Genomic DNA, 24,426 nt, shown 5'->3' with positions numbered 1-24,426 from the left:
ACTTTTGCCAGCAATAGAACCGGATTCGAGACAAGCTTAATCAAAGCCTATCTCAATATTAATTAAAATGATATGTGTGAGATTGATGAGTTAAAATTTAAATTTGATTAGAATAAAATCTACCTTTTGATATGAGTAATAATTATATTTCTATAAACTCCCTAATTTGTTATTTTTTTAACTAATATTCCATATTTTTAATCCGTCTCTGTAAATTTTAATAATTGAGTACAACTATGCCAACAGAAAAAGTACGGCACTAAAATGCCCGCTTCACAATGAACTACATCTTTAGTATGAATAAGAGACACTATAGTAAACTATTCACAAACTATGAGGATAACTAAAGATGTGAAGATAACTAAAGACGAGACGATCGACCAACAGTTTTGCAACTTTAGCATTAGCACTGGTTAGTATATCAGTACCAGTCAAACCATGAGTAAGCTCGTGCTTATATGATCCAAAATTGCACTCCGTCCGCATGGAGAAGTCTTCTTCTAAGGCTGAAATCGTGACAAATTTGCCAAGGATTCGTCATCTGAAATGCTTGGCTCAATTGTAGAGTCTTTAGCCTGTTAGATATGGTCCGACTGAATGAGGTGGCCTAGTGCTAACTGTCGGGTTCATCTTCTTCATCAGAGGATAAGAGAGAAGATCCCATCCATGCTTTAAAACCTTCATTAACACGATGTTGAACCTCTGGTGTGACTTCCAAGGGATTTGCTTCCAACATTTCCAAACCAAGGTTCTGACCACCAAAGCCACCTTCATCAAGAACTGCAGCTGCTTTTCTTCTTAGAAAGAAGGCAGTTCCTGCATATAAAATGACCAGGCCCCAAGATGCAATCTCATAGCACCAAAACAGAGGTACAGAGCAGCTGCTCCCTAGTGTCAAGAGGCTTGAACCAAGAAACAGTGCAAGAAGACCAAAGATGATGGCAAAGACAGCATTCAGAATGGATAGACAACGAACACCACCTGAATGATGATAAGAAAGTTAAGATATGATGCACATGGAGAGGCAGTAATGAAAATCACTGAAATGGAAAATCTAACAATAACATACATATCATAGCAAAGAGCATTGCAGAAATTGTATGTTATGAACAAGAAACGGCAACAAGCTTGTGCTTTTTTTCCTCAATGAGGTATGAGAATCACTAGAAACATCTGGAAAAGGCATATAGCCTAGTAAATGAACTGCGCACAACTGCGCTAGTTGTTGAGCTCATATTCCACATTTAAAACAATTCTAGTAGTCTAAATGTTTAAAGGAGTAATGAGAGAGAATAGGGATAAAAGATGGCACATCAATCCACATGACACAACCACCAATTAACTACCTCCAACTGAACTCCAGTGAAGCTTCTTCAAGAGGATGCAATTTATTCATTGCACAAGGGACATGTAAAGAAAAATGATCATAGTAAATGCAAATGGTTCCTGTATTTTGGAGAATAAAAACTATATACAACCTTCCTAAAATTCTTCCAATCAATTTCTTGTTCACCTTTATCTAACTGTGAGGTCAGTTTTCATTAAGTTGACGGACATTATGCAAAAGCAGCCAACCATAACAGAGGTCTTCCCTTAATTTATTACAAAATAACTGAGTAACACTACATTGTGCAGTATGCAGGAATTCATTATAATTTGGAAAGCCATAATTTTAGTGAGTGCCTGATTAATACTTGGCTTCTAACACCAACATGTTAGCGAATTCAGTTGCAGGATATACCTCTTTTTGAAGCGCAATAATTGTTTTCAACCACCATTAAGCATCCATGTCTTTTTGGAGCAGTGTAAGCAACAATAATTCCTGCATCATGGCTAAAACCATGAGAATAGGGAAGCCAAAAGCACATTCAGGAAAAAATCAAACTCAAAGGCTACACCTAAGATAACTACATGCTCATGAAAACTTGTGCCCAACAGCTTAGGTATCGCACACTATCTAAAGGAAACGGTTAAAAGACAAGCATATCACATATTATTAAGCTTTACAAGCAAAAATTTTTGAATAAACTGATTACACGTATCTACAGTTCTGCCAAGCAATGTATCACAAACTTTGAATCTACATACAGAGGATTGTCTTCAGGAAGCAAAACCCGAAATTTTCTAGCCCACATAATAGCTCAAGTATACATCTAGATCATAACTAAAAAATACACATTGCTAGCTATAAGAGCTTTACATTACCCCAACAAACTGCCTGCAAAACTGACATTCATTTTCCCTCAAAACAAAAATAAAGGGAGCCCCACTCTCACTAATCAACATCATTCACAAGCACAATCTACCTTATCCAAGCATCTTCCTATACATGTATCAGTTAAATATTTCAGCATATCTATTGCTCCAACATTCCAAGCTCCACAGCATCTGGTTCGCCCATGTTAAAACTTTCCAGTCTATTCACTGACCCATAATCATGGTAGTTTCAGTTTATGAACTAAAAATTTGAAAACTCTACTACCATATATATTTAAAACGGGACATCTTCAAACAAAAATCTCTACATGAATTTCATTTTATCAAAATAATTTTTTATTTTCTGTCTCCCACCTACGACATACAAAAGGGAAATACATATCTAAATCATCTTCTAAAAATTCATACATTTCAACGATCGTAACTCAACAAGAAGAAATAACTTCTTTTTTCGTTTTAATTCGTTACCTGACACGAGATATGCAACAGAAGCCAAGAAGATAATGAATGAAGGAACAAAGACAACCATCCAGTAATAATCAACAGTCTCTTGATCCGTCAGATAAAAAGCTCTCGGAAACAGATCCGAATCCCCTCCGCCTTGGCGTTAACTGGCAATGGCTGTAGCCTTAAGTCCCCACAAAATGGCCTCTTTCCATAATCGCTAGGAAACACAATTTTCAAGCTTACAACCGTACACACAAAAATTACAACGCAAATCAACGTAACAAATGAAATCAATAACAGTTTTTGAAGTTTAACCCGCGCTCGGTCCTCCTCTCGCAGGCTCTCATACTCGTACTTTGGCATGAAGGCTTGCCGCAGCGCGTCGCCAATTATCGCCATTTAACATCAATAATTAGGTCGAAACTGAATTTCTGGCTGGTTCAACAACCACTAAACGAGTTAGCTTTGGAAACCCTAATTGCAGCAAGCTGAATCAAGAACTGCACATGATCTTAAAACCATTAAATTGGACCAGTGACATGCAATTCCGAAAATTGTCACCTAACTTTTGAAAGCTTGTAATCCAGGGTTTTAAGATTGGAAATTTTGGGAGGCTTTAATTTTTTAAGAAAGATAAAGGCGGTTTGCGGTTATTTACAAGCATTTTCTGGGATTTGGGTTGGCTGGACGGGCCGAGATTTCGTGTGCAGAAGTTCTAGGTGTCGTGCCATTTAAGCAGTAATTTAAATTTAAATTGCTCAAAAGCCTAAACAATAGTCCCACCAAACCTTTAATAAAACTTCGAAGTCAACCTTTAAAGTTTAAAAACTCTATTTTCACACCTATTTGAGCCAACTTTTTTTTCTTTTAAATAGAGGATTAGGTGGACTGGTAAACTCCGAATTTATAACCCGTAATTATTAAATTATTAAATTGAGTAAATTAAAATTTTATAAATATGAAAAAATTTTAAATTTAATTTTTTTAACTCAAATACTCTATTTTTTTTTTATATTTGGAATCTTAATCGAGTCTATATTATTTAAGCCTAAGTTCGTAAAAAAATTTAGATCCAAATTTTAGTCTTAAATTTTCCGTTCAGATTCATTAAATTTTTTGAATTTGGATATTTTTTATAATTTGAAAATATGTAAAAGCATTTTGGCAATTCTTTAAAGTTTAAAGACGGAAAAAACCACCTCTATACTTCATAGTTTTAATCGTCCATTATTAGTCTGTCTGCAGTCTCGAGGAAACGAGTTCCTATTTTGGTGGTGGGTGAGATGCCAGCTAGGTCGGTGGGCAAATTATTTCTCTTAAAATTTGTGAAAACGATACCGTTCTCTTTGTACTTGTATGGTCTTTTGTCTCAAAATCGACCCACCCACACAGAACACCGAGCTTAAATAAACGACAAAAAAACAGAAACCGACTGATGGAAAAGGTCAGCTCAGCAGGGTACCTTTTTACACGTGGCAAATCCTCGTTGGTCTTCTTTTAAATCCCACCTCCCCAACTATGTACCCTAAAAAAAAAATAATCAAAATCATTTATCAACGAAAAAAATAAAAAAATTCGGGAGAGAAGAGAGAGAGTGAGGGTTAGAGAGAGAAAGTTAAGAGGAAAAGAGAGCGTACGTCTCTATCAAGGACTGTTTGATTTGTTTGATCGGAGAGCAGAGAGTCGGTGGCCTGAGTATTCGGCGGGGTAGCTGTATTTTGCTGCGATCTCGGTGCCGGAATAGGTCTGATCTCTGAGAGGCTGATTTAATTGTTTGTGTTTTTTTAATTTGGAAGAGCAGCAGAGAAGATGGTGAATACTTTGGTGGAGAGAGCAACGAGCGACATGTTGATCGGGCCTGATTGGGCCATGAACATCGAGATCTGTGACATGCTTAATAACGACCCTGGGTAAGCACTTGTGGCACTGGATTCTAATCTCCTCTCTCGTATTTTTTCTTGCTACTTGTTCTTTGTTATGGAATTGGTTAATTAGGGTGAACAACTTTTATCTTCTTCAGCCAACGAATTCGAATTACTGCTCTTGCTATTCTCGGACTATTAGTTGTTTGTACCGTCTTGCTTTGGTTTTTGATGAATGGAAAGCTTGCCTTGATTTATTTGCTTAAAATTTATATACGTTGCGATTTTTTTTTTTTTGGATAAACAACAAAGCTGTGTATAATGAAGTTGAAATATTTCTATGCGATAATAACCTTTGATGATTGAAATTAGCTTATGTTTAGTCTTTAAAATTCTTGTATACGTGCTTGGATTATCAGTGCCTTTTTATATAACTTACTGTGCAGTAAAATTTTTTATATTGTCATTATTATCGGAAACAGAGTATGGTTACTTAATTTTTGTGGTCCAAAAGCTGTTGCTTGTTCTTCACTGCGAATTCTTGCACTAACACTAATTTGTAAACAAAGTTGCTGATAGATGGCTTTGTAGTCGAAAGAACATATTTTCCTCTTCTCCTTTAGTCTCTTAAAATTTGGTGTTTCACAATGTTTTATCAGACAAGCAAGGGATATTGTTAAAGGCATAAAGAAACGCATTGGAAGTAAGAATCCAAAAGTTCAACTTCTTGCTTTAACTGTAAGCTCTCTGAGAACTTAATTTCACTTAGTTATGGTATCTCATTAAATTATATAAGCTTTTTTGTGATCTCTGTATGGTTAACACTTATGCTTTCAGCTTAAAATTTACCATATTCCTTTGTCCCCTCTTGCACTAGTTGCCCTCTGTAAAGTTTGCTACCTAAATATAAATGTGCATGTTTATAGTAAATTATCTATTTCTATTTACAAGGCCTTATTTTGCATTGCAATCCATTCTTTTAATTTTTTTTAAATTATTGTGAAAGTTGACTTGCAGTGGTATAGCAACTGTTTGACAATAGTTACATATATGGACTCTGAGGTCATTTATCTTGTTTTACCTCAATCTTGACTCATCGTCAGCATTATGGACTTTTAAATTTGGGTTGGTTTAATGGGGTAGAAATATTTCATATTACCACTTAGAAGATAATTAGACATCAACAGTTCAGAGTATGACACCTTTAATCTTTTAAAGAAAGGGACAAATTTGCCAAAATAGTTGATGCATTAGTTATTAAAAGACAACAGTGATTGAATTTGATGCTAAAGGCTGGTGCCTGCTCAGTCTCCAAATTTTGATGAAACTGTTATACTTCTTTGTGCTATTTCAAAGAGAAAATGAAGAGGAAACTTTGTTTAGGCTTAAGAGTTTTTTCTTCTTTCTTTAATCCTTGAATATCTTGTCTGATTCAGATATAGAGTATAAATGAGTCATTATGTCTGATGGAAAGTTATTGTCTCCCTTCTCGTGTCTTTTCTTTTTTAACAAGGTAAACTTATTTAAGTTTCATTCTTATGGCTACATTGTAGTTGTTGGAAACAATCGTAAAGAATTGTGGGGACATTGTCCATATGCATGTAGCAGAGAGAGATGTTCTTCATGAGATGGTTAAAATAGTCAAGAAAAAGGTAAGAATGTTTCTTGAGTTGTTTTTACTGTCTTTCTGTGGTTCTACTTATTTCCTTTTGCTGAAGCTTGTTCATTGTTCTTACAATTCTATTGTAGCCTGACTTTCATGTCAAGGAGAAGATACTGATTCTAATAGATACTTGGCAAGAAGCTTTTGGAGGACCGAGGGCAAGATATCCACAATATTTTGCAGCATACCAGGAGTTGTTGGTACGTTGCTTGTGGATGGTTCCTTGAGTGATTAATACATGAAGAAAAAACCTATGTAATGAGACATGACACTGCCATTTGATTCATCTTTTCATGCATTATCTACATAGATTGATACAATGTACATTTGTCTACTACTTTTCTATAAGCAGTGCTAATTGCTGTTTTAGGCTTTGCTAATTTCCATTTATTTCTCCCATAGAGTGGAGAGGAAGGTCATGTCACTGGTTCATTTCCGATTGTGCATGCAAGTTTATTTTCCCAATCTCTGTAGAGAGTATGAGAGGGGGAGAGAGAGACTACATGTGACCTTTTTCTTTTATTCTAGCATTTTCTGAAAAAAGATTTTGTGTATCAGCGTGCTGGGGCAGTATTTCCTCAGAGATCTGAGAGGGCTGCACCTGTCTTCACTCCACCTCAAACTCAACCTCTATCTTCTTATCCTCCAAATATTCGAAATGGTGGTAATCACCAAGAGGCAGCTGATTCTTCTGCAGATTCTGAGTTCCCAACTTTGAGGTACTTCTCTTAGCTGGTTTTTAAGTGGAAGCTAATTTAGTGATAAATAATACCATGAACATAGCCATTTATTTGATACTTGTGGTGTTTTTTTAAAGCTTCCTGTGAGAATATGATGTTAAAATTTGTTATGCACACAACCACAAACACTTAATTGGTGTAGTGCTTCATTTTATCGTGATTTCATTTCAGTGGTCCATCCCTCTGTTATGGCTTTATTTTTTTTTTTTAATTTTTTGTCATTTCTTTCTTCTGTGTACTGGAGCACTAACTTTACTTGATGATTTGAGTTCTGCAAAAATAAGAATGAGTGTTGGCTATTTGCTCAATTTAATGTTAATGTTTTCGTTACATTTACTACTTCCTCGACTATCTTCTGCGGTACAATTAGTAATCATGTTTCATAATTTGGCGGGAATTTGACTAGCTTGACAGAAATTCAGAATGCGCGTGGCATTATGGACGTCCTTTCAGAAATGCTAAATGCATTGGATCCAAGCAACAAAGAGGTACCATACAAACACTAATTGAATTGACGCTTCGCTACTTGATCTTGGTGTGAGTTACGTAATTAATTGATATGTAATGCTCACACATATGATATTTAGATAAGTTATAAAATCTGTACATGCAAGTTTTTAAATGTTTATGATAAAAATTATAAACCTCTAAAACTTTTATATCCATCCAGTTTATTTCTCTCTCTTACTGTAAATTACAATTTGATGTTCATCTTCTAGTTGTATTTTGTGTTATCTTCAACTTTCAGGGGCTTAGGCAGGAGGTGATTGTTGACTTGGTAGAACAGTGCCGAACATACAAGCAAAGAGTGGTACATCTTGTTAATTCAACCGCGTAAGTCATAGTTTTTCACCCACTTGTTTGTGTTTCTTATATTGTAATGACTCAATTTTTACTGTTGACCTGTTTCAATATCATGGTGTTATATTGCTATGTCTGTGTCAAGGTTCAGCACTGCTATGTCAGTATATATACTCTGTGGTCAATTTTTATCTTTTTCTTTCAGAGATGAGTCACTGCTATGTCAAGGCTTAGCACTGAATGATGACTTGCAGCGTGTGCTAGCCAAGCACGAATCAATTGCTGCAGGAAAATCTGCTGTAACAGAGAAGCCCAAGCCTGAATCTAGTGGAGCACTAGTAGATGTAGATGATCCTCTAGCGAACACCAAAGATGCTACTAAAAAGCCTGATGGGAGGTACTTTATTCAAACTGTTTATACTGTGACCAAATCTGTTGGCATCAGTTGGAACTTATTTATAATTAATGAATTTATTTATGTTCACTGCCTAAGTTTTACTACTGTAGATTATGTTATTAAAGTTTTGAAGTTCTATCAGTCTGGGGCTTATGTTTTAACTGGGTACCTCTGACTTAAAACTAGTTATTGGCTTTATTTGGCTGTAGACTTGCTTGGGATTATGAATTTGATTGTTGTATTAGTTATTTCAAGTTGTCTTTGTGTTTTTGGATTGTTTGGCTGAATTATTAATTAAGACTATTTTGACTACGTTATAAGTTTTAAAGTGGTTTGAGACCTTAGGAATGGCCGCTTTCATAATGTAAATGAGGTTTTGAAATTCAGCTTTGGCTTATATTTAGTATATTACTAGGGTTTGAAATATAATTTGCATGGTAAATGAAATCATTTGCATTTGTTGAATTTCTCTATGGTTCAAGATTGAAGATAATTGCAAAATAGTTAGAATCATGATCAGATTGCTTTTTGTCATTTCACCATAAATACCCGAATGTTTTTGCAGGTCAACAACAAGTAGTGGTGCTGGGGGTCAACCACTTAATCAGTTATTGCTTCCTGCCCCTCCTACTAATGGTCCAACAACTTCAACGCTAGTCAATCCCAAAATGGACCTTCTGAGTGGTGATGACTATAGCTCTCCAAAGACAGACAATTCATTGGCTCTGGTTCCTGTGGATCAACCACAATCAAACAGTCCTCTATCTTCTCAGCAAAATGCTCTTGTTCTCTTTGATTTGTTTTCAGATAGCACCAACACTCCAAATTCTGTCAATACTCAGTTTTCAAATATGGCTGGACAACCAAATCCTTTGGCTGGACAATCTAATCCATTGGGCCAACAAGCAAATCATTTGGCTCCACAAGTAAATTCTTTGGCCCCACAACATAATCATTCAGCCCCACAATTCCAGCAGCAGAACTTTCACACTCCAGAAGCTGGGTCTCACCAAAATGGAAGTGTATCAACCATAGGGTCACTTATGAGCAATCACTTTATACACAAGGTTCTGGTCCTGCCTGGAATGGTCAGCTTCCCCAACACCAACCACAGTCACCATCATATGGTACACCTCTATTTTATGATAGACTTTTTATCCATAAAATTTGCAACTGGCACAGGGCCTTGATTTGCATTCTTATATACTGTCATAGCAGGCAACATTGCTTCTTTTTAGATGTGATTGCCTGCCTTTGTGCTTTTACCAGAATGGGCTTGGCTGTAAATTTTATCTATCTTTTTTCCCCAATACAACTTTCTATTCATCCATGAGAATAGTAAACAAATTATTTCTGTGCATTTCATTCTTATTTTTTCTTCTTTCTGTAACTGAACTGAAGCAATGTGCTGGGCTTTTGACTGAATGGGTTCTGGAGACCTAATTCTATAGAATTTTTGCTCTTTAACTGCTTAACTAAATTTTGAAAGCTGATATTGTGAAATGTTGAAAAGGAATGCAAAGCAGTGGATCACTGCCACTACCTCCCTGGGAAGCTCCAGCGGTAAGTGGTAGCCCGAGAGCTGGTTCTCAATACCCTCAGCAAATGCAAGTTTCTCAGGTGGCTGTTACACAGTTTCAGCCTGTGCAGAGTAGCGAATATCAAGGATTTCTCCCTACAGGTAATGAGCAGGTAGTCGGCATGTATATTCGGCCTATCACAGGTGGTCATTTGTCAGCAATCAATAATCAGGCCATTCAAAGCAACCAGTTCCTGGGGCTAAACCCCCAATTTGCCCATGGAGGGCAATATATGGGCATGCTTCCACAGCAAATGCAAGCCAACCAAATGGCTTCTATGTATCCGCAACAAATGTACGGCAACCAAATGGCAGGATATGGCTATGGTCAGCAGCTAGGGCCACAGTATCTTCAGCAGCAAATGTATGGGCTATCGGTTAGAGATGACAGTGCATTGAGACAGTCTTCCTATGCGGTTTCCGCTTCCTCATACGTTCCACCCCTGAAGAAGACCTCGAAACCAGAGGATAAGCTATTTGGAGACCTTGTTGACATGGCTAAATTAAAACCAACAAAGCCCACTTCTGGAAGAGCTGGTAGCATGTGAAATCTTAACTGGTTTAGCGTTTTATTTTCTAATTTTACTTTGTTTGCTAATTTGCTTCCTTCGATTATTTCCTTTTTTAAATTTTCAATATATATAGTCTTCTATCTTGATCATTTTGATGCAATATTTGTGTTGCCCGTTTGGCATTGGAATCATGTACATTGCTTGTAGAGAATTGATTAAAAAAAAAAGAGTTGACACCATAGTTGGAGGCTGAGTTTCGCGTGATTTTCTGGATATATTACTTCCATTAATAATATCAGATGACTGCCGTTTATTTCAAAATTTTATGAGGCTGTGGGAATTGTCCGCAGTTATTTAGTACCGCCGTTGTTCATATTTGTTGAGAATTCTATTTATGCTGTTTAGTTGAGTTGTGAGTGACATTAGCTTAGAAAGAAAAATGTTTGTTCTTCAGCAAGATATATGAGTTGCGATGTCTTCTATAACCGCAACATCAGACTCTGTATTTGTTACAATTGGCTTCTTGCAGGCTTTGATGATTTTCAACCCACAAATGGAATAGAAAAAATAGCATTCAATCACTTGGCGGTGCAGTTTGAATTGTTTGAATTTAAATTCAAATAGAATATTCTAAATTCAAGCATAAAGATTAGGTTTATTTTCACAAATAAACTAAGTTTAAATTAATTTAAATATGTGAATTTAAACTAATTTAGATTGAATTAAGTCGATCTAAATTTGAGCTTCAGCTTGTACATTTGAATTTATCTTGAGTTAATTTTTTTGAATTTAAATCAATCTCAAATTGAATTTAGCTTGGATTGAATCTAGTCTTAAAAGACATTTTCAGTCGTGCTACATTAAAAAAAGATACAAATTCGAGTAATAGCGAATTGCATGGTTTGGACTACACAAAGAAACCAATAAAATTATTGAGATGTATTATATCAAGTCAATTGATTCAGCTCAATCCAAAGAGATATCCAGGTATTCAACGTTTTTTTTAACCTCAGATTTTTCCTTGAGCAAATATTTCTTACAAAATACATCTCTCCAACTCTGGATAAGAGGCAATGAAAAACCAACATATAAAACCCCTTACCTTTATGAAATTCGAGAAGAAAGTGCACTATCAGATTAACATGAAATCTGCTCGATGAAAAACACCCAGAAAAAAACTTGTGTCATAAAGGCATAGAGATACCTGCCACACAAACAAAGATATATATGAGAAGGCAGTTATAGAGATATTTCTTCATTGCCTAGAACTTCTATTACTTCTACCATGCATATTCTTCAGTACACTGAGCTGGTTTGAGCTCGATTGCCAATTTGGCTCCATTGAGCTTGAAACAAGCTTGTTATAGGCAAGCTCGAACTCAAATTTAAGTCTAAAGGATTTTGTATGGTTGAGCTAGAGTTTAAGAGGTGTTCAGCTTACCAAACTCATAAGCTTGGAAGAGCTCGATTTAAATCAGTCAAAACCTCTACTAATATGCATCAAAATGATCTTTTTGGCCAATTTTGGCTCGGTTACAGTATGGACTTGATAAGCTATCCATCCACCATGGAATATGTAATTCTTTCACTGGACTTCTTGAGAGGTCTAAACTTTACAATCATTCATGCTCTATCATCATTAGGTAATATAGCAACTACCAGACGTCTGTTTCTTTAGAAGATTTATCAAGGTCTTATCCTTCATCTAGGAAAAATGGTTTCTTTAAAACTAATTTGTGTGTAGAACAAGAGAAACTTCAAGCCTTGTCTGACTACTCGAATTCACTCAACTCTCTTCGTTGATTAGGGACATGAAATGAAAACATCCAACTATTATAATCCCAAATTGTTTAACTCTCTTCCAAAATTACTACTTTGTAGTTATCCAAATAATAATATACTTGAAATTGTCTAGCTCGTCCAAAAGCAGTAGAGAAATCAGCAGTGAAGTGAAATGCAATTAGATTATAAGAAAACTAAGGTATTTTAGTTCAATGAATATTCGAGCTACAATTACAAAAGCAAAATGTATTTGTAGCTGCTTAACACTGCTTGTGCTGCAAAAAGTAATCATCCTAACAACCAAAAGAAAAAAAATAAACCAAACAGTGATCCATAGTTAATATGTCAAGCACTAAACAATTTAACTAAAAGCCGTTTGAATATTCACTAGTATTAGATAAAATTTAAGTATGTCCAACATCTCCGAGTTCATTATAAGATTCAGCACTTGTATATGGAGATTAACAATGGCCCAAACTCATCATTTTTTGAGGTATGCCTGTAGATATTTATATCAACATAAAATTTAGTTGGTGGAAAGATCTTCATAAATGCACCGAATCCTTTCAACAATATCTAACACTTAAATTTTCAAAGAGTGTTTAACAATTCCAAGGCAATAATCAGTAAGTTTAAAAATTTTACGCCTATAAATATTCAATAAAACGATATGCAATTATAATGACTATCAATTAAGAATAAAATTCAATCATATGGTAAGACATACTCAAATTGGTATTAATTATAATTGCAAATAGCATCATAAATATTTATACACCTCTATAAGGAAGAAAGTGCTATAAGTTTTTCTCACATCTGAAGATGGGCATTAGGAAGTCCTCCTTTAGGAAATAAATAAGACTTGACGATCCTACTAATCAATATTAACTCAAGCTAAATGACTGTATGAGTGAAAGAAAGAGATTAAGAAAGACCTTGAGGCACCAAACCCCAGCTCTGAGAATCGATGGAAAGAAATGATCTCAAGCGAGCGGAAGCTACTGCACTATGCAATGGCATCATCGACATCAAACAGCTCAACTCCACTGGTAATCTACACCCAACAAAAAAAAAATCAAAATATTAATTTTTTTTTAGTTGCATTTTTTCCAGAAACCAGCATTGATTATTGGTAAACAAAATAGAGCATACTGATTAGTTTGAGAAAGATCTCACCTTGAAATGCGCTTCACTGAAGAGGAGACCAGAGGCTGAGAGCTTGATTTCAATGGAGAAATTGTGGGCATAACCGAATTTTTGGTTCTCGGTTTGACAGAGAAAGAGGGTGACCGAGTAGATGATAATCGAGAGAGAATCCTTGATCCATTTCCAGCCATTATCTCAATGCTCTTACCAGGGTTTAAGCTATTACTAGGGTTTATACAAAAGGCATAATAAATAAGTTGCGCCTGGTGTGTAATGCGCCTCTAATGTCGTGTTTGGTTACGGTTTTAAGATTATCCGAAGTGTATGATTGTTTGTAAGTAAAATTATAGACATTATTTGTGCACGTTCTTTTTAAAATCATTAATACAGCCAAAAAACAGGTGTCTTGAATACAAGCCTTTGCTTCCAACAAAAGTCATCGAGGAGTTTTGAGCCGTTGATCTTGCAGAAGAAGGTAACGATATTGTAGATCCGGAGACACCCAATAAAAATTTCCTCATCAAACCGTTTTCTTTCCCGTTCTCAAATCGAAGGCCATCGCGACCTCTCAGATAACTTCAACTGGTGAGATTCCAACCTTTTCTCTTCTGCTTATTATTATTATCATCATTATTGTTTGATTATTTCTCTTCGTCTCTCGATCTGGCCCTACCGATCTTTATAGCTTGTTTCTTTGCCAAGAAAATTTCTGAAAAAACGTAAGAAATTTTTTTCCTGCTTTATCGGATTCTGGCTATCAATTTGTAGTTTTTTTTTTTTTCTAGTGAAGAGGAGCCAGCGTAAGATCTATCATACTGCTAGATGTTATGAATTAGAATCCGAGTCTATTAAAATCTTAGGGATTAGAATTTGATCGATGGGAATACTTGTTTGGCCCTAGGTCTGTTATAATTTGTGTGGAAATGAAGCACTTCTTGTCACAATTAGCGTGCAGTGTATTATTATTTACCTGGAATTGATTTATTGTTATTGATGATGTTTGCTTCTCTGATTCTTGCAGTTATTTGGTAAAAGTTGAATTTTTATACTTTGAAATCTTTCAAGTACATAATCAGCAACTAAATGCAGGTTAGCTACTACTGATATGATTACTCTTGGTATAATTATAAATTATGTTTGTGTGATTATAATCAGCAACAATGAGTATTAATTTGGGTATTAACAATTATATGTCACCATGTGATTGTATATTACTTTATTTCTAATACAGAATCACCCAGTCACATAATGACGGCAAATTAGTTGTCATTAATAGTACATACAGTTTTATTGTAAAAAATAATCATTTTGTATGGTTTGCTCTATTATGCTCACTTGTTCTTTGACATGATATGTCAAATTTTGTTGCATATTTTATACTCATGGATCTGTATGAGTTCTGATTATGGTTGTGTGTGGATAGGCAGGAACAGAGGATTTACGTGGCTAGAGAAAATTAGTTTGGAGTTTAGAAAACTTTCACTTCAGTTGTGTTCCATATGCAGGCATCAAGGGCTAGGTTATTCAAGGAGTACAAAGAAGTGCAGCGAGAGAAATCAGCTGACCCTGATATTCAATTAATTTGCGATGATTCGAACATATTTAAATGGACTGCTCTTATCAAGGTAGGTGATTTTATGATGAGAAAAGAGATCTACTTTGTTTTTGCTTGACTTTCATTGTCTAATTTCATATACAGGGACCCTCAGAGACTCCTTTTGAGGGTGGAGTCTTCCAGCTTGCCTTTGCTGTTCCAGAGCAATATCCTTTGCAACCTCCGCAAGTACGGTTTTTAACAAAAATATTCCATCCAAATGTGCATTTTAAGGTATGAGTCCCAATGCGATTCCTTAACTCATTGTTTGGTTCTTTTGACAAAATGGAGATGAACATTGTTTAAATCTTAGGAGGGATTCCACTAATATCATAAGCAACATTGATGTTTCTTTGTTTTCTTTTTGAATCATATGGGTGATTTGAAAATTGGCTTAACAATTTTGTTGAAAGATAATTATTTAACTCTTTGTTTTGCTTCAACCTTATCAAACATTAAAGAGCTTGTTGGTTGTTAAATTGAATTACACTTACTTTTGATGCAAAAGGTTTTAATTGAGTTTGGTATTGTTAATTTTTCTTTACAGACAGGAGAGATATGCCTTGATATCTTAAAAAATGCATGGAGCCCAGCCTGGACACTTCAGTCTGTTTGTAGGGCTATTATCGCTTTGATGGCACACCCAGAACCTGATAGTCCACTAAACTGTGATTCAGGTATGTCAATGCTTATTCTCACATCAAATTCATTTCAGATGAAAGCCAAAATTGTCTTAAATCCAAAGAATAGGAATGCAACATCCAGTTTATTCTTAAGATATTGTTTGCTTTATATGCATAGTCCATTACAAGTTTGTTTTTAGACTTCGCAACCCAAATGTGTTTGAACAACCTGAGCTTACAAACAATTTAATAACCCTTTTTTTTTAATCATTCACAAGTACAACATCTCTCATGCGTTTTGTTAACGTGAGATTTACTTAAAATTTTTTAAAAAAATTAATATAAATTAGTATCGAGTTGCTTTCATATTAATGGAGTTTTTCATTTTCTGGCCTTCTTCTCGTGGACAGGCAACCTGCTACGCTCGGGGGATACCAGAGGATACCAGTCAATGGCAAGGATGTATACTAGACTTGCAGCAATGCCCAAGAAAGGCTGAATTTAGTGCTGTTTAATGTTATGAATCATGAAAGGATGATTTTGTTATTTTGCGCCAAACTACATTAGACTACTGTAATTTCAAATTTATATTCATTCTGTATTCATACTACCACGAAAAAAAGTATAAAAGTTGTTGTGATGCAGCATTGAAACTGACATGTCATATGTGACACACTAGGCTTGCCAAGGATGAATGTGAAAGTTTTCTAGTTTTGTCGACTATCTATTGGTCTGTATTTAATTATTGCCACCGGCGAATTCATAAAGGGGGTGTTTGATTGGAGTTTTATAAAAATTACGTTAATAATTTATTTTTTATTATTTATGTTATTTTTTTAATTTATTAATAATATATTATAGGAACTTTTTATTATCAATATTAATACGATAAGTAATATAGATGATAATTTAATTATTATATATATCTGATTTTATTATAATTATATCAATATTTATTAATTTTTGAATAAAAATAATTTTATTTTTAATTAATATAATAAATAATATAAATAATATTTTAAAATAATTATACTTAAACGTATTTAAAGAAAATAATATATTTATTATTTTTTTATTATCTTTAAATAAATATAATAATTATTTATTTATTTTATCAAATATAATAATAATTTATATTTAATAATTTTAAAGTTACTTATGAAATTTATTAATTTTGATAATAATATCTAAACCTAACGCTCCCTAAATAGGTAATTACGAAGTGTCAACTATAAAGCCGACCTTTTCACAAAGTGTGCTTTCATCACATAGATTTTAGTCCTGGAAGGTTAATAACTTGCACTTATATAATTCGTATAACAAATGTGAAATAAATTATAAATTAAATTTCACTGAAACAGAAATATGCTTATGCCACTACTACAAAAACAAAATATCAGCCACCAGTGAACTACATAATGCCCGAAAAAATGCCATTGCAGAGGCACCTCAATTTCTACAATCAGACATATACTCTTCCAATAACCCAATTTTCCAAAGAACGGAAAACAAAATTGAAGCATTCATGAGCACTCTTGATTAGATTTGGGTCAGTTATCTTCACCTATTCATGATTTTACCACCACTGGCCTTGATATTGGCCTTCTGTTAGTGACACTTTTATTCTTGTTCATCTTTTGTTTCTGTCCATGAGGCTTGTGCTTATCTGTTTTTTCATGAGGATTAACTTCCTCGAACTTGATTGGTTTTATAATGACACCAGATTTCTTCTTCACCTGCAAGATTGTATCCGAGGAGAGATGAGGAATGTTCATATGAGGAAACACAAGCAGATGATGGGTTAAAAAATTATGTCTCCTTCACAAGGTGGGGTTGCCAAGGAAATGCACTCGTAAGATCAAAGTAGAAATGATATAAGAGGAAAAATCAGCTAGAGGATACAATCGACTTTCATTGCTATGATATTGGTTGTACTATACACACTGTTTATTTAAATAAAAAAAAGATAATATGTTATCGATTGCAATGCACTCACTTCTGGCTGACTGAGAGCTCCAATGGCAGTTGCTGGATTGAACTCAGGTCCAACAGGAACGCGAATGCTTTGCTCAAAAACTTCCCTTGAAGTGAAAGGATAAGGCAATGTCGTTGTGTGTAATTTCTCAGCCTGCAAATCCAAGAACAAAAGTTCTGTTATACAAGCATATCAAGGCATAATAAAGCAGGACATGATTAGATTTTCATATATAGAAAATGAACATGTGGATACTGACAGAATATGTTCAATATCTATATAACCAATTTCAGTTTGGATCTAAATTGATGATTCAGCAACATTTCAATTTAATTTTGGAAGTTTCTTTTAAGTTGTCCAGTTGAAACCAATTGTCAACCAAGCTTCCCCAAAACTGAGTTTCTACTCTATAATTGCAACAGCAAATCTAAAACCAATAATAAGGATATACCTCCTTATTAGGTAGCATAACAAAAAATACAATAAAGGTGACCAACCTTTTTATCCAACTTCTCAGAGAGAATCACATGTTTGAGGCGTGCATCCTTCCTCCTTTTCAGTGCGTCTTCCCTCTTCTTCTTAACATTTTCATGCTCTTTCACCATCCAAGAAGGTAAGCCTTTCTTTTGCTGCAAAGTTGTCCATTGCCCCCAACCTGGAAGTAGGTGAGGCTTTTCAGATACAGGATTCTCTTCGTTCAGGATCTTTTCTTTATCCTTCTGAAAATCTTCCTCCACATCATCACCCGCAAAAGCAAGACAAATAAGTTCTTCTTGAGAAGGAAGTTTGTATTAGGTTTAGAAGAGATAATTCCATCCACCGTCTCTCCTTCGCCATCATCACTATCACTATTACCTTCCTCATTTGTCTCCTTCACAGTTCCAAGACCCCAACACAGCAAAGAAGTGAGAGGTTATTAATCAAATAAACATTAGAGCAAAAGCCGCAAAACAGACAATTGGAAGGGATAAATACCTCCAAACGTTGATTATCTAATACACTTTCGACAACCTTTGTAGGCTTCTTGGCATCAGTGTCCATCTTATTTCCACTTTTCATCTGCACATGAACAGTTACCAGTATGAGAATGCCTGATTCTCCAATAAGCAAGAAACTAAAGAAACATTATGGAGACAAACAAGACCTTTTTCCATGTGCCTGACGCAAAAATAGAAACATCATATGATGTCTTTCGACCAGGGTCTCTAACAACTTCATCAAAGCTCTGTAAATCACATGTATATTATTGCCATGCTAATAAGAAACAGGGAGACAGAAAAGTAGAAGCAAATAAGAAATCCCATTACCTTAAACACAGAATCCTGATGACTCTCAGGACCTTCATTAAGTAAGGCAGAATCAATGTCAACATCCTTCTGCAAATCATTGTTTTTCCTATTACCAGCTTCTAAATTTTCTTCAAACTCCAGGTCATCTTCACCATCACAATTACAATAATAGTTATCTGTTTTGATCTCATTATTAGGTTCTGAAACCTCCTTTTGAACAGCACCAAGGACCCTTCTACCACTTGTAACACCAGCTTTTGAATTTTCTTCCTCACCTGTACCCTCCAACTCCTTCAATGATGATTCATATTCTTGAACAGCAAGCTTGGCTTCATCAATAGCTTCTTCCTTCCTTTTTTTCATCCACGCACCTATAACAAATAAAATTACTCAAAAAATAAGTAAATCAAAAGTTACTACGATAATAGGTGAATGAGTTTCCAGACAAAAAAAATGGAGGGCAGATTACCATGAAAGGTAATGAAAGCACTCCCGAATTAGGAATTTCATCTTCTTCTTCTAATACTTTGAGTGTCTTCTCTTTTGCTTTTGCAAACAATTTGGATGCCCCATCCTCTTCTGAATGAGCCGAGTTTCTATCTATATCTTCCCCATCACTACTATCATCACTGCCACTGCTACTGCTACTATGCTTCATAGAGTTCATTTTCCTAGTCAAAATGGCATGTTGGTTGAGCTGTTCAGCTATTGCAGCTCGAGTGCCTTCATCTTGAGCATTCGGGCCACATTTTAAAATGCGCTTAGCCCACTTTGAACTGTTTTTGTGCTTTAAAGTCATACGCTCCTGCATTACATAACATACACAAAGAATTAAAACTGAATACAGCTTTTATCATCCACAAGAAAATACTATTCAATAGACAGAACACATATAAAATTCATTAAAGATTATCAATCACCTCAGCTCGTTTAAATTCTTGCTTCCTTGCCTCTTCTTTTGCTGCTTCTGGATCCATAAGAGATTCAGCAGATGCTCCTTTTAATCTATCTTTCTTCAATTAACGATGATATGTTTTTGACTTAATCTTCTTGATATGTTTTCTCTTCATCTCATGACAAAAAAGAAGGCTTCACATTTTAGCTATATGATTCCCGTCCTCTAAATAATCTTCAACAGAAATCTGCCAGCATCATTAAGAACTGCGCTACTCAAAGTTTAGTAAAATTAACAAAACTAAGCTTTCAAAATAGATATGGCCAGAGACCTTTTCTCTGAATTACATGCAATACAAACCTAGGAATTTATTCAATATAACAGGAAAAACAAGAAACCCACTAAGCTGTGAAATGAAGCTGTTATCAATCAGAAAAATAGTGGGTTTACAGCATCAAGAAACTCACACTCTAGAAAGCACATATGCAAAAAACCATAAAAGCAAATACATATACACAAAGCTGCTGACATTAAGGTTTATCTGGGATATGACTATTATCCCTATATAATATCATAAATACTGATTTTCAGTCTTATAATATTAATTATTTTTTAAATTGCTTACTTGTAGGGATCAATTTATTCAATGACACAGAAACTTGGCAACATCACAATGGCAATCCCAAGATTTGTTAGAGCTACTTGGCAACTCAATAATTTTTCATCAAGTTGTAATAAATAGTTATGTAAATGACCAATGCATATGACAAACATACCTTGTTCATTTCAAGAAGCCCAGCACCATCTTCTTTATGAGCTTCCGCAACCTTTTCATCGTTGACTAATGTTGCCATTTTCTTCTCAAACTCAGTTCTAGGTTCAAATCCAGACACTATTGCTTCCACAGTTGAAAACCCTATGTTTGTATCTTCATCAAAAATAATAGTAGGTGCCTCCCTATTCATCTTGACTAAAGGCTCCCACTTGGTAATATCCTTCTTTGAATATTCATACACTGCCTTCCTCTCCAACTTGTCTTGGTCTACCTTTGGGAATGGTGCTTGAATGACCGCAGACTTTTTATCCATTTGATGCATTCTCTTTCTAAGTTTACTATATCCAGCTTTTCATTCAAGAGGTTCTAGAAGATCTTCAATGGTAATTTGACCATTGCCTTCTAAAACATCGCGACTTGGATTAAATTCAGATTCTGGATATGCTTCAGACATAACTATGTTTTTCTTCCTTTTCTTCTTGCCTAAAAAACACATATAGATAGAGGTCAGTCGTATGAGTCATATTGCTAAAAGGAGTGGATAAAATGTCTTCTAAACACCCCAACATTAATTCCCCACCCAACACATAGTTAGGGCACATTGCCTCTTGAATAAATGTTGACAAACTTTTCAGTTACTAATAACAGATGTCATCTTTGCAACAAAATGAACCAAGTTAAAATGTAGTATTCTGATATAACTTCTTCATAATAACTAAAAGTAAATCTAGGAGATGGACTTATATAAAATATCTACATTTTACCTGTATTAAGTTTTTTAAGATGTTTATCATGACTACTCACACATTACAGGTGCTAAAATCCTTTTTCCACATATCATTAGCAATAATTTAAAGGCAAAATTCATACCGTCTGAACTTGACTAACGGAGATATTTTCATTGCAGTGTTACCTTCAAAAACCTGGCTTGGCATTCCAGTTATCCCTTGCAACATCCTCATGTGCCTTTCATCATCGTCATCTTCAACCTCATTGCCAAGTTGCTTTGAGCTTTCTGCTCTATCACTGCCATCATAATCATTCTCATCGTCATCATCTGACAGCACATTCTCATCCTACACAAAGAAGAGAGACAACACACATAAGGAACACGAACTAAAGAAACCTTAACCAACAAATACTATCCTTGCTTAGACAAAAGAACATATCATTACTTCCTTAGGAGGTATGAATGAGAAAGTGCAAAGAATGAATAGGTGGAATCACCACCATAATTACTTCATTAAAAATTAACTCAATACATAACAGAAGCTCGTGCCAACAGATTCCCTCCATACATATATAGATATTTAAACAATTTCTACACCATCTCAAATATTCTTCACAATATTTAGCTTCATACCAAGCAAATCTATTTTGAACTTCAATTCATTACCAGTCTTCAGAAGTTTTCATTGATTACACATTACACCTTATTGAATGCAGATTTGCCCATCTCATAATCTGAAGATAGTGAATATTTAAATGTCCAGTTTATGCAAACAAAACCATAGTTGTAACGTTACAGCAATTTGACATAGCAAACTCTAAACAATTTCCTTATAAAAACCAACTAAAATCTGAATTCAGCCAGTTACTAAACAACTTTAAAACTTGAATGCTAGCAAACATCAATTAGAATAATGATATTTTACTAAAAAAATGTATAAATGAAACCTCAAAGTTGTCAGGCAGCTGGTATTCATAATTATCGACGGGGATCATAACGGCGGTTCTTCCTAGACTCTTACTGAGGAAAAGGCTCTTCGTACTCGTAAAAATCATTGCCTTCATCAGAACCTATGTCTTTGTCATCGCTATTGTGCAAGGAACTTCTTTTATTTAGGCAGTCCGGTTCTTTTCGCATCGAATTAGGCAACCATGGACCACTTCTTTTCCTTTTCATGTCACTGCTGCCACCCTTCTTGGAGCTTTTCTTCTGGTTCTTGTGAGATTTTGCCCTGGGATGTGTTGTCTCAGGGGTTTTTCTCTTCTTGTCAACCTTTGCTGTGTATGATGGCGGCTAAAGGGCTTTTCCTTCACAACCCTCAGCCTGATCATCAGAATCAGATCAAAATATATTTCATTTAACACAAACGACATAACTTACATCTTTGGGACTTAGTCCATCAAAATAAGATCTACTATAAAGCAAACTCACTTAATGTCTGAACGAAGAAGAAAACTGGTTTAAATATACAGTTCAATTGAACAGGATTATAATACTTGTCCATTTCATAACAGTACACTTGCAAAAGTAAAACGAAATCAGAATTGCTGTACAGAGAGAATAATATTATTAATAAATAAATAGTCGAAGAAAGCATTTAATTACATAATAATAATATGATCGATAAAGCCAATAAGAACATGCGTGGTGGTGGAGGGCACATGGTTTTAGTTTTCTTTGGACAGAAGATTAAACTGTGTTTCAAGAAATCTAAGTCTGACTGTTATGCTATTGTCACTTTGATTCATCATCCTTTTCTTAATCTCAATTAGCAAGTTAATTATCAACTTAATTAAGCTTCCTTGTTCAACTCTTCTGCTAATTCTCAACTTAATCAAATTGATTCTTCTTCAAGCTTTATAGTTCAATGTAGATGAAAGAACAAGAGGAAACAAGAAGAATAAATGCACTAACATATAGAAAGAATAGATATACAAGAGGAATATATTTTCATGGAATCTTTCACTGCAAATTAGTATTTTCTTCACACCATGAAATTTAATCTCTATACAAAGCAAAACTCTTGAGCAGCGTGGTAAGTGAAAAGCGTCCCACGGAAGACTCTTAATGCGGCAGTCGGCACTCGGCAGAACAAAACTCTTGAGCAGCGCGTACGGCGAACGCCGGATAAAGTTGAAGGCTTGGAGTTTCGCCAGAGAAAGTTAAAGGCTTGGAGTTAACGCCAGAGAAAGTTGAAGGCTTGGAGCAGCGCGGACAGCGAACGGCGTCAGTGGCGATTGACGAAGCTTGAACTCGAAGGCTTGGCGTCGCACGACGGTGACTTCAGTTTTAGGTTTTATTTTGGCCAAAAAACTTGTTCCCACCGAAGGGATAGCGAAACTCTAAATTTTACCCTTCCATTTTTTAAACCTTTTAACATTCACTTGTAAGTTAATTTTCGTTTAAAATCTTGCTAAAGTTTGAAAAATAATATAATTTATTAAAAAATAATTTTAAAAGTTAAAATTTTTTTTATATTTTTCTTCTGAATTTACATATTCATAATTTTCCTCTCTTTTGAAAAATGAATATTTTTTGCCTAAAGTTTTGAACCCTTTTCTCCAATGACTCATCCTTTCCAAGCATTGATCGATGTTTTCTTCTTCTTCTTCCTCTATCGGTTGTCTTTGGCCTTCCTCCCCTATCCTTCATCAATGATGGAGATTATTTTTTCTGGCTCAAATGAAAATAAAAAATTTTAATCTCAAACAAAAATATTTTATCTTGATTTAAGACAAAGAATCTTTATCTTCAACGAAGGATAAATAATGGTGGCAACCAATCGAGGAAAAAAAAGGAGATAACATCAAGGGATAGCCTAGAAGAAATCAATCCTTGAGATGATAGAAAACTCTAAAAAAAATTGTTACGTTTTAAATTTTATGTTAAAAAGAAATTATAAAATTTTCAAATTGAGGAAGAAAAATATAATAAAATTTTAGTTTTTTAAATTTTTATATATAACATTTTATTTCTAATTCTAATTAAAAATTTTTAATAAAAATTGACTCATAAATAAATATTTAACTTTTTATAAATTAAAAAATAAGGCTATGAAATTTCCCTATAGCTTGGATGATGACAAGTTTTTTGGCCTAATCATAATTATGCCATTACTTTTATCTAAACGTACATTGATGTTGGGCAAAACTACATCCTCCATACCAAAATAAATATTTTTTATATATAATACAATTTTTAAGAGAAAAATAATCATTTTCTAAATTTTATATACAAAAAATTATTAATTTTTAAATTTAAAAAAATATGATAAATTTATAATTTTTTAAATATTTTTATTAAATAATAATTTTATTTTTGATAATAAAATTTAATAGATAAATAAATATTTATTTTGTTAATAGATAACAAATATAAAGTTAAATTTGCTTCCAACCT

At 34.4% G+C, this 24,426-nt stretch overlaps 3 protein-coding genes and 2 pseudogenes across 6 annotated transcripts; 2 read left to right on the top strand and 3 right to left on the bottom strand.

Moving 5' to 3' along the window:
* Nucleotides 1-192: 192 nt before the first annotated feature.
* On the bottom strand, nt 193-3,412 carry LOC123200568 (annotated as a pseudogene).
* Nucleotides 3,413-4,206: 794 nt separating this feature from the next.
* On the top strand, nt 4,207-10,539 carry LOC123200711 (TOM1-like protein 9). Its single transcript, XM_044616050.1, is given in 11 exon segments — nt 4,207-4,574; nt 5,186-5,264; nt 6,080-6,178; nt 6,276-6,389; nt 6,748-6,908; nt 7,336-7,417; nt 7,678-7,763; nt 7,936-8,127; nt 8,693-9,165; nt 9,168-9,254; nt 9,641-10,539. Coding segments are annotated over 11 exon segments (2,088 nt in total). The 5' UTR covers nt 4,207-4,473; the 3' UTR covers nt 10,255-10,539.
* A 562-nt stretch (nt 10,540-11,101) lies between these two features.
* LOC123200620 (protein NONRESPONDING TO OXYLIPINS 2, mitochondrial-like) lies at nt 11,102-13,431 on the bottom strand. Its single transcript, XM_044615903.1, has 3 exons — nt 13,177-13,431; nt 12,936-13,054; nt 11,102-11,422 (listed from the first exon to the last, which is right to left on the bottom strand). Exons 1-3 carry the CDS (start codon nt 13,335-13,337, stop codon nt 11,403-11,405), a joined length of 300 nt encoding a protein of 99 aa, XP_044471838.1. The 5' UTR covers nt 13,338-13,431; the 3' UTR covers nt 11,102-11,402.
* Nucleotides 13,432-13,586: 155 nt separating this feature from the next.
* On the top strand, nt 13,587-17,354 carry LOC123200619 (protein PEROXIN-4). Of its 4 annotated transcripts, XM_044615902.1 has the most exons (7): nt 13,587-13,731; nt 14,168-14,235; nt 14,652-14,771; nt 14,846-14,974; nt 15,288-15,417; nt 15,774-15,899; nt 17,092-17,354. In XM_044615902.1, exons 2-6 carry the CDS (start codon nt 14,230-14,232, stop codon nt 15,860-15,862), a joined length of 474 nt encoding a protein of 157 aa, XP_044471837.1. In that variant the 5' UTR covers nt 13,587-13,731; nt 14,168-14,229; the 3' UTR covers nt 15,863-15,899; nt 17,092-17,354. The 4 variants fall into 4 exon arrangements, with proteins under 4 accessions (XP_044471837.1, XP_044471834.1, XP_044471836.1 ...); XM_044615899.1 differs by lacking the exon at nt 17,092-17,354 and having other exon boundaries at nt 13,588-13,731; nt 15,774-16,086; XM_044615901.1 differs by lacking the exon at nt 17,092-17,354 and having other exon boundaries at nt 13,726-13,865; nt 15,774-16,086.
* On the bottom strand, nt 16,932-23,428 carry LOC123200848 (annotated as a pseudogene).
* Between the last annotated feature and the right edge of the window lie 998 nt (nt 23,429-24,426).

The sequence above is a fragment of the Mangifera indica genome, chromosome 17 (assembly GCF_011075055.1).
Source record: "Mangifera indica cultivar Alphonso chromosome 17, CATAS_Mindica_2.1, whole genome shotgun sequence".
In the NCBI taxonomy this organism is placed as follows: domain Eukaryota; kingdom Viridiplantae; phylum Streptophyta; class Magnoliopsida; order Sapindales; family Anacardiaceae; genus Mangifera; species Mangifera indica.
Note: the sequence above shows the minus strand (reverse complement) of the source record. Positions and strands in the feature narration are given on the sequence as shown.

What these genes read in the sequence shown, in the direction of transcription:
- LOC123200620 (XM_044615903.1), bottom strand. Translation starts at nt 13,337, where the DNA reads ATGGCTGGAAATGGATCAAGGATTCTCTCTCGATTATCATCTACTCGG. An exon ending in TCAGTGAAGCGCATTTCAAG is followed by an intron (nt 13,055 to 13,176) that starts GTGAGATCTTTC and finishes TGTTGGGTGTAG; the next exon opens with ATTACCAGTGGAGTTGAGCT. An exon ending in CTGGGGTTTGGTGCCTCAAG is followed by an intron (nt 11,423 to 12,935) that starts GTCTTTCTTAAT and finishes TTTGTGTGGCAG; the next exon opens with GTATCTCTATGCCTTTATGA.
- LOC123200619 (XM_044615902.1), top strand. An exon ending in ATCCAAATGTGCATTTTAAG is followed by an intron (nt 14,975 to 15,287) that starts GTATGAGTCCCA and finishes TTTTCTTTACAG; the next exon opens with ACAGGAGAGATATGCCTTGA. An exon ending in TCCACTAAACTGTGATTCAG is followed by an intron (nt 15,418 to 15,773) that starts GTATGTCAATGC and finishes TCTCGTGGACAG; the next exon opens with GCAACCTGCTACGCTCGGGG.